At 41.7% G+C, this 16,712-nt stretch overlaps 1 protein-coding gene across 1 annotated transcript in view; it reads left to right on the top strand.

The window, feature by feature from the left end:
- Positions 1-15,304, top strand: part of LOC144799011 (mucin-3A-like) — a 265,324-nt gene extending 250,020 nt beyond the window's left edge. The window contains exons 9-10 of the mRNA XM_078670161.1: positions 3,446-3,613; positions 14,263-15,304. Coding sequence (XP_078526287.1) covers positions 3,446-3,613; positions 14,263-14,314 — 220 coding nt within the window. The 3' untranslated portion in view covers positions 14,315-15,304. The remainder of the gene's footprint in view (positions 1-3,445; positions 3,614-14,262) is intronic.
- The last annotated feature ends 1,408 nt before the right edge of the window (positions 15,305-16,712 follow it).

Genomic DNA, 16,712 nt, shown 5'->3' with positions numbered 1-16,712 from the left:
GGTATACTGGTATCAATATAAACATAAATTCTTTGAATAATCTAAGTCTACAAAACAGAATAATAAGTACAAGTTCGAAAATCATTAAAGTTGCCAAAATGGATACAAGTTGCAACTTAAGAGTCATTACAGAAAAGAAAATTCAGGTTAGTCTGTCCCTGCACTAGACTAAGTGACATCCCTACTTAACAAGATCTTTACCCCAAAAGGTGTCAGCTGTGGTGACTTCCTAAGAAGATCACTCACTTCTCCTTGTCTCTTCTGTAAATCGGTCTCTTGTGATCAGCCTATCTGCCTACCCAACCGCTCTCTTAGGCTTCCATTATCATCTGCTCTACACTCCTCCCGGGTCGCTTTCCCTAATACAAAATCACATTTCCAATAGGAACGCCCCTCGGGACGCCCCTCACGTGGTATCAAATTTGGCGGTAGACTCCATGATGGTACTCTTCAAGACCCTCGTTAAAGTTGACCTTGGTTCCCAGGCTTCTTCTCCAGCGCGCCGGTACCCCCTGAAATTCCTGAAGACTCCTACAGGCCTGCGCCAAGCGCCACTGAACAAAGCCCCATTCATTTCAACTGATTAAGACCCCTCGCACCTGCATACAGGCCATCCTACAGTGGGCCTCAAATTCCAGGCTCCACCATATCTATAGGTCGTAAAACATATGTAAAGCACAGTACTTGGCGCCTCTCGACTTCTTCTCTAACGAGCACATTGCAGATCAAAGGAACGACATTATCTGTTCGGGCCTACTTGATTTACATGAAGCGGGTCCCTGCACTCTGAAAACATTTAACTTGATTTAAACAGTATTCTTAACTAACACACGTTTCTATAATGCCTCACATCTATAAAACATATATTTCAGTACTAAATTCAATAATACCTTTAAATGAACAATGTCAACCCCACCTCACATTATTTTAGCAGCACGTTTAGATTTACTGTGAGTTGCCATAAGGCCTACACATTTCAACTGGTTTGCAAGGTTCTATTTTCCTCTTACATGATCACTTTAACATGAGAACGTGAGGTTTTCATATTCATTACAGCATTTCTACATTAGTCTTCACATTGCTATGATTATTGTTACCCTACTTGAACACTCTATACATTTCACTACTGGGTATAAGACACTCTTGTGCAAAGTATATTTAAACTAACTACGTGCTTGTAAATATGGTGCACTTATACATTTTTCAGATTTGTGCTCTCTCACTAATACACTACAATTTCCTACACAGGACTTCTCGAACCCCCAAAGACCTTCACCGCAGAGCCCCGGCTTGGTCTGACATTTTCCCATGCTGTGGATCAGAATTTCTGCAACTGGCCTGGCACTGTCAGATGGCACAGGATTATTGGAACTGGGTGGTGGCAGACGTACTGAGGACTACTCACCTTAAAATAGAACACGCACCTCTGAGTTGCCTAATCCTAACATTACACTTTTACATATCTTCCTTTTGAATACCAGGCACCCGTAGTGGCATTAAAACTTACTTAGAGGTGATTTACTAATATTTAAAAGGAGGCTTAGGGCTTTGAAAAGGGGTTATTTTGATAGGCCAAATTGGCAGTTTAAAACTCCACAGAGAGGCTACAGTGGTAGGCCTGCAGTCATGTTTGTAGTGTCACTACAGTGGGTGGCACAGTTGGTACTGCAGTCCTCGGTGAAATATAGCTGACAGGCCCTCGGTACACCTTGCATAATATACCAGGGACTTATAGGTGAGTTAAATATGCCAATTAGGAGTGAGTTTTGCCCATTTCTTCATGATTTAGGGGTCTCAGGATATGCACTGGGACTTGGTTGGCAGAGTTCCGGTGTACAGAGTCAAACCTCATCAGCATTGGTTAAAATAAATGGAAGGGATCATGCAGAAAGAGGGATTTTCCTACGAGCTGGCACCTCATTATGCATCTTCCTAATCCCTTGGTTCAGCACCTGTTCATCAGGTCAATAGATAAACCTGAATGAGAATAAAACGGAGACCGATCCTAGAGATTCCTAGAATCGAGAATGTGGAGATCCCTTAACTTAACCACCATCTGAGGTTTTGAATTTATTTAATGCAGGTTGCTCCACTCCTGAAAATTACATTATTTATACTTGCCCTCAATTGCCAGTCACAGGGAGCATGAAGTAAGTACATCCACTTCAGCTACTACCATCTAAATTATCTACAAACCTCCCTACTTACTCATGTTCTATTAGCCTAAATTAACCTAATGGCTCCACTCCACACTGTACAAAACCTGTAAAAAAAAATATCAATGAGTGCTGAAGGCTATAGTAGTGTTTATTTTTGTAGAAAGAGTGTATATAGTTTGGGTAAATTAAATGAAATGAAAGATAAATGTGCTTGGACAATGTCATGGGGAAGTGGTTAAAAAAAGAACCATCTTGAGCATCGGTTGAAAACATTGTTGCTTTTTTTTAGATAAGCTATAAATTACAACAAACAAATTGTTAGACTGATAAAATCTGAAACAAATTGGAAGATATGCATTCATACAATAGGTTGTGTATGATATTGGCATGTGCATGTCAAACAATTTCAATGACTACATGGAGCTTTCAGTAGTTTAGGGTTGATTTTTCAAATTGGTTCCATTACATGGTAGAAGGGGAAAGATGTTCTAAGCCAATTAAAAAGGGTTATAATGAAACCTCTACTCATAGAGTGGAACAATGAGTTTTCTGAGAGTGGAAAAATGATAATTCTAACTGACAAGTTGACATCACTTGGCTACTCATTGGTTTGCTGCAGTACTTAAGGTGCATGCGTGTGCACTCCTCTTATATAGTTTCCGTTTTAAGTTTTCTTGCTTCAGGCCTGGGCTGTATTGCACTAGGTTCAACTAACTCATCATTGAAATGGAGCAAAAGGAAACCAGAGAATGTCTTTACTCTCTTCCAATAACAAACTGTTCATCATTAAAGAATCTCACAAGATGAGGTGTTCAGTGATTCAAGTAAGATAGCCATTTTGACTAATGCACTCATTGATTGTATCCTCAAGGCTACAAATTTAATTTGGTTGTCAGGTTTCGGAAGTCAATATAATGAGTATGGTTGAATTAGGTAACAACACCTCTTAGCAGAACCTACAGACAAGTAAACTCATAAAGGGACCTCTGTTAGTGCGTTGGTTAGTACTATGCATTGAACCATTCATGATTATAAAGTAATGAGGCCATGATATTTTGACTAACCAATAGATTTTCAGACTTAACCTTCATATTTCCCAATGATCAATGTTTTTAGACAATAGCTATTGGCCTCCCTTGATATTGTGCAAGCCATGATTTAAATATAACACCCCAATTACCACATTAGAAATAGGCAGCAGATAGAAGCAAATACATAAGGTGATTCGGCGAGTGAGTTACACTTTGATTGTTGTATAACATTTACTATTTCCAACTTCTATGCAGCTGCCAAGAACTTGATACATACTGGTATGAAGGAGACAACTGTAGTTCCAGGATCAACAAAATTGCGGTTTATGGAGGCTTTGGAGCAGCTTTGGGAGTCGTGCTGATTGTTATCATTACACTTGCCATTCTTTTGCATAAATCTAAGAAGAAGCATCATCAACAAAGGTAAGTTAGCAGTCCCACAGCATTGTTCAATTTGTTGGAAATCCCTCTGTACCCTTCAGTTATTTATCAAGTCCGCAACACCCCTTTAATTAGCTCTCATTCTCTCAGCATACTTCAATTTGTGATCAATGCCCCAGCATCCTCCTGTTACTTATCAAGTCATCAACGCTGCTGCAATTAGTTCTAAATCCCTCAGCACCCTTCAATTAGATATCAGTCCCTCAGCCACATGGCTCAACACATAAGCAAAACTGACATAAGTTTGAATTGACAGCTACACATGTTGAAGATACTGAAACCTATACTACAACCAACCCACCTTTAAGCGGCCAACCATGCCTTGATATTATTGAGATTAGAACTTTAGCAGTGTGGTCCTAGTTGGTACCTCTTAGACCGCCCTTACTTCAATAAAAGTGGTCCTACATAAAGCAGACAGACTACTCTCATGGACCACCTATCACCGATACTCGCAGACCTTCTCTCGCTCCTCATTGAAGCTAGAATCAAATTCAAGGTGGGATACCCTAACCTTCAAAGCAATTTCTGCAAAAGCCACATCCTGCTTATACAGCCTTCTTAAAACATCTGGCTGCTCGAGATCTCTAAGAATTATTTTTTCTTCCTAAAAACACAATTTTTCCAAACTCCCATGTACTACAGCAATCCTTCTCGGGAGCTGCTCCCAACTTCTGGAACTCCTTGCCTACAAATAGTAGGCTATGTTATAGCCCCCCATAGAAACAGCCTGATATGTTGTTTTGTTAAACTCTATCCTCTATATTCCTATCCTTCTTCACCTACACTTTCCGTCAGTCCACCATCCTACCCCTACTTTCCTCTACCCAATCTCCTTTAAACCCTTCACCTACTCCATCTCCTATAACCACTGTTATCTATCCAAATTATTCTCTCTTTCTCCTGATCCACTACCACAGGTGTAACATATTTTCATCTATAGAAACTTAACCTGTTCTATGTAAGGCCTTTTGGCATTCCTCTATATGTTCATTGACCTCCTCAGTGACTAGTGATGTCCTTATATTAAATGATAGAAGGTACTTTGCTCAATATATAATACTAGGAAGGTTGCAGTCCCTGTCTAATAGCCCATATCTAATTTCCTTATTATAGATGACTTGTGACATCTCTAGTCACCTATAATAAAGAAATGATATAGGTGCTCAACTGTCAAATTAATACAGCTGACTTCCTACATTACAGTGACTGCTAAAAGAGCCAGCAACCAGGTCATGGAGCATAGTTACAGCTGCAGTTTAAACAATGAATATGAGAACATACTTTTATTCTGATATAATTTCCCAAAAAGTAAAGGTGATCAGAAGAAAGGAGATATTTATGGCAGCAAGTACATTTTTTTCACCCTGTAGATCATTATAAGAAAGATCGAATCTCTGCATGCTTCCACACATTCTGAGGTGCAACTTGTTTTTTAAATCTGACACTAAACTCATATTTTTTGTTGCAAAAATGAGTAACTGCTTTTAGGTGTGTTTAACTTCACACTACACCTAGAGCCAGATGTATCAACATGCCCTTTTGCGATTTCTTTTAGCGATTTTTAAGGAATCGCTATTTAGAAATCGCAAAATGGTATGTATGTAGAAATTCGCTATTTTATAGCGATTTCTTAAAATTCCTTAATAATTTCCCATTCATTTCTATGGCCCAGGAGGCCCGTAGCAATGAATGTGAAATTATTCTCAATTTGCGATTCGCAATTTGCTAATCGCAAATTGAGAATAATTTCAAGGGTGCAGGGTTGTCTCAAGAACACCCTGCGGCACCCCTGAAAATGACATGTGTGCGCATATGGCGCACATACATGCCCTAAGGTCATGTATGAGCGTCACATGCCACCTTTACAAATTTCATAAAGTGCATTAGTAAAAGAAATCGCAAATTACCACCAACTACAAGTTGGTGGTAATTTGCAATTTCTTAGCCTAAATTCGCAATTCTTAAATGGTTTATACATTGCATTTAACCCCTTCCATGCTCATGACGAGCTCAGCTCGTCATGCAGTACACTGCACGTGTGCTGATGACGAGCTGAGCTCGTCATGAACAATGGAAAAAAATGAGTGCCAGCGCTCAGGGGGAAATGCTGTAGCATTGATGGTGTTAAGAAATCGCAATTTGAGATTTCTTAAATGCTGACGCAAAATTAAGGAATCGCAAAATTTGCGTTTCCTCAATATTGCGAGGCATTTTTCTTCATACATACCATTTTAATATTTTTTAGTCGCAAACGCTGTTTTTTAGCAAATTGCAGCATTTGCGACTAAAAAATAGCTTGATACATCTGCCCCCTAGTGTTTTCATTCTCCTCATCTCCAACGAACATGAAAGAGAAGTACGCCAAGGATTTTAGTTATTTGAAGGAAGGTTGAAGATGTGAACATGTATTGTAAGTTATGAAACTTTCTCTGCTCTAAGTTAAAAGGAGTTTGCAAGTCACCTTGGAGTTCCATGACTTTATAAAGGAACTTAGCCTTCAGCCTTGTTGTTCTATGGAACCCTTTGGTGACTTGCAATATCATTACAATGTACAGCAGCGGTATGTTATTCGATATAGAGCACCCATCTACGAGGAAGCTACAATATCTAAGAACAAAGCGTGCTCTTTTGCTCGCAGGAGGAAGTTATCTGTAGGAATTATAATAAGACATCTTTCCCAAAATACTCAGAGTAATTTCAAACTTATCTGCAAGGGAGAAAAAGACTCTCATCTAGAGATTGGTGTGCCTATCAAATAAGAGTGAGACTATTGAAGGTACTAAATATCAAGGGCACAATATTGAAAGTAAGTCTAGATTGTCTATCTAACTTTCAGATATATGTACCTATGCTGTACGTATATGTTCAAGGTATGCAGATGTGTAGTTTGGAATAGTAAATCTACACTTCCCAAAAGGAACTTACCTTCCAATATTTTGTAACTAAATATTCAGTTCTCGTTATTCTTGCATATCGATATTCAGTAGTAGAGACTAGAGATTGTTGCCAGAGGAAATAAAGTCACAGTAGGTGTGTGGAAATTAAATTTCCAAATAATTTTTCCATTTAGTGGAACTAAGTATTACCATATCAGAAAATGCTAATGTAATTCCATGAGAGTTGGTAATAGTAAAAATCTGGTGCTAAGCCCACATGTTTATATGTCTAAAAACATATGAAAATATTGTTTCTTCATGGTATTACCATTTTAAGCCAAGTTCACTTTTAAATCGTGATTATGGGTTGCACAACTAGCAGAAACATGGCAGAAACATAATATAATTCCCATTGGCCTGACATGCTCTAAATGTGGGACACAGAATTCTTGAATGTGGCCCTTGTTTGAATTGGGGTTCAGAGGGTTATCCTCAGGGAAATCCACTCTGCCATACTCATAATCAGTTCCAGTGGAGTATTAGAATACTATTCATTGGTAACTAAAATGCATAATAGCAAATCTAAACGAGGGTTTTGTAGGAATGTCAAAGAGAGAGCGAACGTAACACCAAGGCTTGTTTGAAAGAATTAGTCTGTATTGTTAGAAAGAAATCGCAGAAGATTATACATAATCATATACATAATGTACAAAAATAAACTTCTGGTAGTGCGAAGTGTCCCAAGTGTACAATAAGAACCAAAGAAAATCAACAGTTAAGTGACATTTAGTGAAAATATATACAAGGTTTCAAAGGAATGTTCATCAAAGGAAGCGACGGTTTTTGGAATGAGGTCATACAGAATAATGAAGCAACTCTATACAATCATGAGTGCTATCTTGAAGGTTCGCCTCCATTTATTGTCGATGGCGTTTCGACCCGACTAGAATATGGGGTCTCGTCAGGACCTACGATGTGTGGGACATCTAGGGAAATTAAAGAATGTGGAATGTCAGAGCAGGCACATCTAATTGTGCAGGCAGGCTATTGGGAAGGCTAAAAAGGGTAATTACCTGAGTATACAGTGATATTTCACATGTGGGGTGAAGTGTGTCAAACTATGCGTGAAGGAGAGTAAAAAATTACTCACAGTGAACCCAGCCGGGTTCTGTAGTAATGTCAAGGCGAAACCAGGGAGAAAGCAAAGGGATAGGGTGAGTTGCAGTTAACAATATCACAAGGAGGGATCACGAGGTCACCAATATGACTACTTACCACTGTACGTGGTGAAATGGCAACTGTATGGATGTTCCGTGGTCTTAGCGATGAGATGACAGTTTTAGTATGGAGCCCGCGATGGGGCGTTGAGTGCCTGGAATGTTGGTTTATATAGTACACTTGGGACACTTCACACTATCAGAAGGTTATTTTTGTAAATTATCTATATGATTATGTATAATCTTCTACGATTTCTTTGTAACAATACAGACTAATTCTTTCAAACAAGCCTTGGTGTTACGTTCGCCCTCGTTGAGATTTGCCATAATGCATTTTAGTTACCAATGAATAGTATTCTAATACTCCACTGGAACCGTTGTTTTTTGTATAAATTACCCACCCTGGTTCCTAGTGTGTAAGGTTCCCTTGTCCTTTCTTCTCGTCTATACTCATAATCAGGGCCCTCAAGTCTAGTGACTTGCTAGATATAAAAGTGAGTCTTTGCCCTTATAGGGCTGATTAGTCGGACGGAGCGGAATTCTGGTCCTTGTGATCACAAGTGATCTGGTGATCCCACACCCAGTTTTCCTCTTTATGTTATGTTAAAGGACTTTGAAAAGCATGGCTTATTACCCAAGGGGTATCCAAGCACTGGAGCAGGTGTGAAGGTCGTCTGCAGGGTCTTTGTGGAAGAGCCAGGTCATCAGCTTCTTACGAAATGTCAAAAGTAGGGAGGAGGCCCTTAGGTGTAGAGGAAGGTCATTCCATGTTTTGGGTGTGAGGTATGAGAAGGCTGGCCCTCCACTTCTGTGAATGCAGAGTGTCTGTACAAGGAGATAGAGAGGCAAAGCATAGGTGTCTGGTGGGCTGGTGAAAGTGGAGGCAGGAGTTGAGGTATGATGGTCCAATGTTGTGCAGTGCCTTGTATGCATATGTGAGGAGTTTGTATGTGCAGCCTTTGTGTATCTGCAGCTAGTTGAGATCTCTGAGGTGAGTTGTGATGTGGTTGTGCTGGGGACGGGCCACAATGAGTCTGGTAGCGACATTCTGGGTCTTCTGAAAACAGTGAAGAAGATGGCTTGGGATTCTGGCACAGTGTGTTGCAGTAGCCAAGTCTGCTGGTGATAAGGGCTTGAGTGATGGTACGTTTGGTGCTCTTGGGAATCCATCTGAAGATTGTTTAAAGAAAACACAGCATATGGAGGCAGGAGGAGCTAACAGCATTCAACTGTTTAGCCATGTTGAGTTGGTCCTCTAATATGATCCCCAGGGTGTGTGTGTGGATGGTGGGTGATGGAGTGAGTTATGGAGTAGGACTGACCTCTGATGGCCACCGAGTGGAGTCCCGGGGTTGCTTTGTTACCAAAGATTTGTCAAGTATGTCTTAACATCCAAGGGCCATCCATTGCACTGGAGCAGGTATGAAGGTCATCTGCAGGGTATTAGTGGGAGAGCCAGGTCTTCAGCTTCTTACAGAATACCAGAAGCGGGGAGTAGGCCCTTAGATGTAGAGGGAGGTCACTTGATGTTTTGGGTGTGAGGTTTGAGAAGGCTAGCCCTCCTGTTCTGCTTCTGCGGATTCTGGGTGTGTGCACAAGAGAGAGAGAAGTAGAGCATAGGTGTCTGGTGGAAGTGGAGGCGGCAGTTGAGGTATCCTCGTCCAATGTTGTGCAGTGCCTTGAATGCATATGTGAGGAGATTGATTTGGCAGCCTTTGTGTATCTGCAGCTATTGGAGGTCTCTGAGGTGAGGCGTGATGTGGTTGTGCCTTGGGAGGGTCAGGATGAGTCTGGTAGCGGGGTTCTAGATGGTCTGAAACATTTGGAGAATGACATTGGCAATTCTGGCACAGAGTGTGTTGATGTAGTTAAGACTGCCAGTGATAAGGGCTTGAGTGATAGTACGCCTGGTGCTTTTGGAAATCCATCTGAAGATTTTTTTAAGGATGTGTAGCATGTAGTACCCGGAGGAGCTCATAGCGTCCACCTGTGTGGCCATGTTGAGTTTGTCATCTAATATGATCCCCAGGTTCTGTGTGTTGTTGGTGGGTGAAGGAGTCTGTAATGGAGTAGGACGGACCGCTGATGGCCACCAGGTGGAGTCCCAGGGGTGTTTGATCCCAAAGATCAGCACTTCTGTCTTATCTGTGTTGAGTTTAGAATAGTTGGATTTCATCTATTCTGCAACGTGGATCATGCATGCGTTGAAGTTGAATCTGTTCGTGGAGGATTTGTCTGACATGGAGAGGATGAGTTGAGCATCATCAGTGTAGGAGATGATTGAGATGCCATGGGATCTGATGACATCCGCAAGAGGTGTCATGTAAATATTTAACATGGTGGGGCTGAGGGATGATCAATGCAGGACTTCGCAAAATCAGGTTCTTGGGTTCCGATGTGTCGGGCTGGGAGTCTGATTTGCTGTGTTCTCCTTGTGAATAAGGAGCATATCAATTTGAGGGCTGGACCGTGGATGCCTGTATCATGAAATCTTATGTTGAGGCTTGAGTGTGATGTTTTCGAATGCCAGCAGTATGAGGGGGGTAGTTTCTCTTTGGTCTAGAAGGGTGCGAATCTCATCTGTGGCAGTAATAAGTGCTGTCTCTGTGTTGTGACGGCAGCAGAATCCAGATAGTGAGTGGTAAGAAGATTGTCGAGATCCAGGTGGCTGGTGAATTGCTGGCTGATTGCTTTCTTTCTCACCTTTGCTGGTTGTAGAAGTAGGGGGATGGATCAGAATTTGCTTAGTTCATTGGGATTGGTTGTGTTTTTTAGAAGGGTTGTGACTGCAGCATACATCTACTCCTCTGGGAACGTTGCTGACTCAATGGAGAAGTTGAAGATGTGGGTTAGGAATTTGCCAATCACAGGTCCTCCAAAGTTGAAGATATGGTGTTAACATATGTCTGTGGGGGCCCCGGAGTGGACAGTTTTCATGATTGAGGTTTTGTCTTTCAGAGTAAGTATTCTCTAGTTGGTTAGGTGTTCGTCCAAGTGGTAAGTGTTCAGTTTGCTGATATGCTCTGGGTTTGGTTAAGTTTCGAAGTCATTGTAGTCAATGGCACAGGAACACTGAGTTTAATGTTAACAGACAGAAATTCCAACTGGTAAAATTGCTTTAGAGTTCAGCTTCGACAACAGCCAGGTTTAGGATCCCGGGCCCTGCCAGTCCTCCTTCTAAGCCAATGGAACACTTATTTTCCTTATGTCTCTTATCCTCTGCAGTCTCTTCCCTTCACCACTGTGCTGCACACAAGACCCTGCTACCATATATCACCTACTAACTGCAGGTGGAAAATAGGTGCATTAAACGACAAAGTATTGGAAATTCAATGCAGTGTTACACCTGTTGAAGCCAGGCCTGTGAAGGTATTGCCCATCTTAACTTGTAAATGTACGGCACTGGCAAGATTTCACTGCAGGGTACCATCAATAACAGGTGCCCAGTAAAACCCCAGATTAAAGAGGACACAATGATATTACACACATGAAGACTGATTACTGAAATATTTTGTCTCATTTAGCCCCATATGTGTTGTTCAAAGGGAGTTGTTAGGGACCTACATATAAAGTCTGCATTCCTGCATCTTTGTTTAAAATGTAACAAGGAGACAATGAAAAGCTATCAGGCAGGGTGGCACATGACCACAGCCTTCAAATATTGGGTACATTTGAGCAAAGCATACATGTCCAAAATAAGAGAGCATGGTATTGCTAAGTCACACCTAGACAGGCAAAGAGTTTGATTCAGTATCATATGAATAATCATTCCACAATGTGATTAGAATCTCTTGTTAACTATAATTTCTTGGGGATTCAAGTAGAGGCAATTAGCATTAAGGGGTGCAGGAGGAGTACAAACAAATGTGAAAAAATGCGTCCACGTAATAGATGTGGCATTGACCTAGTTGAAAACAAACTAAAATAAAAATAGCAACTGAAGTCTTTGTAGGCAAATACATACACCTGTTGAGCTGTCAAATTGGTCTTTGGGTTTAGAAAGCTTTTTCAAAATAAAAAAGAAATAGGAATGAACAATACCATAACAAAAGTTTAGACTAAGATGAAATATAGCTGAATAACGTAATATCAATTCTTGTATATTATCTCTTATAATATTTATAAATGCATGATGAGATAAAAGGTAACACGTTATTTCTAAGAACATAGAAACCTCCCAGGAGTCCTTGCCTCTGGCACAGAGTGGGCTGTGCCAGGGAAGCAGGGTAAGGCTTCTAAAAACGAATCCCACCCTCTTGGCACCTGTTGTTATCCTATTTTGCCATATTGGAGCAGAGGCTACTTAGGGTATTCTTATACGACCCCTAACAAGACCCTCATATTTGGCAACAGTCCTCTCTGCATTGGTGTGGTAATTATGCCAAATAATATGCATTTTCATCTGATGTATCTCAAACTATTCAAGAGGGTTTGAGCTAGTCTCATGGCTAGTTGGAGAGGGGCTGACCTGCTGGTGGTCCAGACTGTGTAGTCCTACCCTGGGTTGCTCTTGGTGTGATTGTTGTCTCTCATGTGGTACACCAAGCAGTGACAATACGTAAAACAATTCCCTGGTTATTGGTTCTGTAAACGTATAGCTTTGCTCAGTTGGAGGTCATGTGCTTGTTCGTGGATCACTTCTGCAAATGTTTCTTGGCCGCAGGCCTGACCCGTAAGGATGTAAATATTGAACATGTGTGAACTGTTATGCCAACTTTATGTGAATTTTCAAGATATGTGAGATATGGTATTTAGTGTATGTATTTGCACATAACCTGTACCACTTGCAAAATGCAATATGTTCGGAACTTAGGGCCTAATTTAGATTTAGGAAGATGGGTTACTCCATCACAACTGTGACGGATAACCTATCCACCGAAATATAAATCCCTTACTATCCTATTGATTTATATTTTTGTGGACGGGATATCCGTTACCATTGTGATGGAGTAACCCATCCACTGAAATTTAAATCAGACCGTAAATCTAAGCTACGAACTACCATATATGCCCATAACTAACAGAGCTGCAATATAGCCAAGCCAGCTAAAATAGTGGATTGAGTTATAGTTTTCCTTAAGTAGTGAGGGAGACTAAGGGCAGTCTTATTGGGCACCTTCAGGAGGAGGGAATGTTTTGAAGTGCGATTCTTTGTGTGCCCTTTAAACCTGAGATTGGTATCAAAAAGGTCGTCTATGTTGTAGACACAATAAACAGGGTGAGAGAGGCCCTAAGTCCTTTGGACACTGATTCCTAGTGCAGGAGGAAGTATTTGCGCCGAAGATGTGTTTTACTGGAGTTAAGTCAGAGAGACTTTGAGTAACTCTAGGAGGTCAACGCACGGAGGTAGACTTGTAGGGAGAGACAGTTCTCAGTTAGTCTTCAGGATAAGCATCAGCGAAGGGAAACTAATGTATCCAGCTTGGCTGAAGGGCACATAAATGTTAAAAACAGTTGAGTCCAGAGGTGAGCTCTGTGTTGCTCTGAGTGACATCATAGACAACTCGAGCTTCACTCTAATTGTCTATTTGATCTCAACCCCTCGGTGTAAAACATCCCCGTAATTCACTGTTACCCATCTATACTTCTATGTGTTGTATATGGATCTCATAGAGAGTCTCTAATGTTTACACCAGATTCAATATCTGGCTAATTGACCACTATGACGTAGGAAGACTTGATAATATAGCCTTATAGCCCGCCGTAGAGATCTATACCGGCTATTAAAGGCCCTCTCCAGCGTTAAAGGCCCCGAGCCGAAGGCGAGGGCCTTTAACAAGGGAGAGGGACTTTAATAGCCGGCATAGCCCAGCTACGATGGGCTATAAGGCTATTAGAACATTCTGCCACTAGAGGGCAGAATGTTCTAACAAAAAAGAGCAAAGCCTTATGGGAGCATGAGGGGATTGGAATCCCCTCCGGCTCCTTGTAGCCTTTGTTCACCGCCAGAGCTGTGAACAAAGAAACATTGGAATGTTGGAGTTCCAGGCTTATACCAGCCATTATAAACCTGGAGCCCTCCATTGTTTTCATTGGAGCTCCCAACATTCCAATGTTCTAATAGATAATAAAACTGTTGCTACCTCATAAAGGCCTTCCAGGCCAGGTTGGACAGGGCTTTCTTGGAGCCTCCCTGCAATGTGCTGCTTGTCTGCTTTGACTAAAAGTAGAAAGCACAGCTGCAAGAGCTGGAAGAATGGCAGGGAAGGTGGTGGGCTTGGTTAAGCACAGCAGGTAATGTATATTTTTTTCACATTTAGTTAATGGAGGACAGGCCTTGTTATGTATGGCTCCCCCATTACGCATCTGACCCTGCACAGCAGTTGAAAGCAGGGGCAGCTTCACTCTCATTGTCTATTTGATGTCACGCAGAACTCCTTTGTAAGACAAATCAACGTAATTCACTGTTACCCATTTATAATTCTATATATCTTATACAGATTAGAAAACAACCTTTTATGAATGTGTTCTATTGATGCAGAATTTAAAACTGGTTTCTCTATTAAAATACTCCTGTTAATCTATTGTGCCACAGAACCAAAAAGGAGTCAAAACTGAATATATATGACAACAGTTATGAAGACTGATGAAGAATGATACCCAAGTAAAATGTGCAGGAAGAACAAGTTATCCATCATTGGCGAATGATGCATCTCTCATCAGCAGCCCAGAATGGGGATTCTGCAACTGGTGTCAATTTACACACAGCCGAAAAACACACCTGAGGCTTCCAAAGCTGACTAATGTGCTCAGCCGATGTGAATTAAATAAAAAAATCTAAGATAATTCAGTTCCTCGATAAAAAAATCTTTCAACATTCCTATTTTTCTGAACCTCCACTGAGCAAGAACTGATATATATACAACATTGTAAAAGAATTGCTAATGTAGCATTAAATGTTTTACATAATCACAAATAGAATGTGTGCCTCATCATCGATATCTTAGACAATGATTTTACTTGGGAAAGAAACATCACACTCTACAAAGAGAATTTGGTTCCATGCATTATGGGTGAATCATAAGAAGTGTTTGCAATGTGCAAGTTGCAGACCAACTGCCCCCTCTAAGCCCCACGTGGGTGTCTTGCATCCAACCCTGAAGACTCACACATGTAATAGCAGGTAAACACCTGCATGGCCGTGCAGGTGGCCTCTATTATCCATTAAGTTACACAAGAGGCACACTTGAGTGACCACCAGGCATAGAGGCAAATTGAGGGCAGGGACTGTAAAAAGTTAGGACAAAGGGTCCAAATTTAGTGCAAAAATTCAGGACAAAAGGTCATTTGTATGAACACATCTGTTAAAGTCGAGTAAAAACAGAGCAGTAAGTATATAGACTACCGAAAGAGGTGAAAAGCAAAGTAGATTTATGTTCTTTGGTTTGTATAATAGACAGCTGTATTGAGCATCATATGTAACTGGACTCACTTACAAATTAAAAACTAGCAAACATTTGTACAATTTCAGATCCGACATAAGGGACAGTTACCACACAATTCTGTCCCCTTAGCCTGAATGACCGTACCAGAAACAGAGAGGTAAGGAAATGTAGATAAGTGGTCACAGCACTTTTTTTTAAAATTATTTTATTTTATGCTTTTCTGTAAACCTACAATCGAACTTAGCATGACATCATATACATGGCAGTGAGCATAGGTACACACGATTAATGGAGACAAGAAGGTACAGGATAGCTAGGCCTTCAATATTCTGCACAGTAAAGTAAAAATTATGGGGTACAATAAAGTGGCATTGACAATCAGAAAATTCAGGCGTCCTCTGACGCACAGACGTACAATTATAATTGACAATGAATTGATTGAGATCTCATAGCATTTGCACACATTTTCACACTAGGCAGAGCTGCACAGGGAAGAGGTGCACTTTGTTCATTGCTCATCTCCTGCATTGGTAGCATCCTCTGCCTCTGAATATCCTGTCTACGCTGGCTAGGTAAGTTTGATAGGGTCCACAGTTGTTTCTAGGGTGACTCCGGGGTGGGAGCAGCTCACTATATATGGCAGATTGTGTGTTACAGTATGCCATATCGCGTGCCAATCTTTCAGTTGCGAGAGGATGCAGCCTTAGAGCTGGAGCGGTCGACCTCGAAGCGGGGGAACAAGGTTTGAGTCTCGGCAATGACGCTCAACATCCTGTGATTCTGGGCAAATCACTTAATCTCCCCGTGCCTAACAAAAAAAATGATTGTGGTCATCTGTAACAAAACTGGTGCTCATGTAAAGCGCTCTGATACCCGATGCCTCTGCTCTAGTTCGTGCTATATAAAACAAAAAAAAACAAAAAAAAGAGTACTGGTGGCCCATTGCATAGCCACACGGACTCTCCCAAAGGAAAAAAAAGTACAAGGCGACCCCCATGCAGGACAGGCGCAGGAACAGGACCTGAAGCCACAGTGCGAGAGGCACAATACTGAGTCATACATAAGCCGAGGGGCCCTTCTTGAGGACTTGGTTCAACGGCACCTCGTTAGTCCTTGGGCGGTTGTAAGCCTGAGCAACCGGGGGTTTGCTAATAACGCCCCTCCTGGCTGTGCAAGGTGTGAGTTGACTCTCCCTGGTCCAGAGGGGGGGGGGGGCAGGTGGACGATAGGTCCATCGGTGGGAGGCTTGCCTCCCAGGTTCGACACATGGCCAGGGCCACTAGTGTCTGCTTCATTGGCTCTACTTCAGGCGCCCTGCAACAAGGGGTTGCGGGGTGTGAGGGGTCGCCTGTCAGTTAACCCGCTCTGTTATTTGTATCACTAATAAACCTGCAACTTCTTATTCCCATCATACTTGTCTGTGTATCATTTGGGCGGTGAGGGTTGTGGGACAAGGGTACCGATGCAACTACTATGCGGGAGGCCCGCGGTCCCTGCAGGGGACCCCATAGGAGGGCAAACCCCGTAGTAGGGCGCAGGAAACCGCAGGCCCGCCAAGGGGGAGGGACGGGGGGGCGGGGTTGGACAAAGGTAGGCCACC

The sequence above is a fragment of the Lissotriton helveticus genome, chromosome 12 (assembly GCF_964261635.1).
Source record: "Lissotriton helveticus chromosome 12, aLisHel1.1, whole genome shotgun sequence".
Lineage (NCBI taxonomy): Eukaryota > Metazoa > Chordata > Amphibia > Caudata > Salamandridae > Lissotriton > Lissotriton helveticus.
The sequence above is the reverse complement of the archived record's forward strand: the minus strand, read 5'-3'. Positions and strand labels throughout refer to the sequence as shown.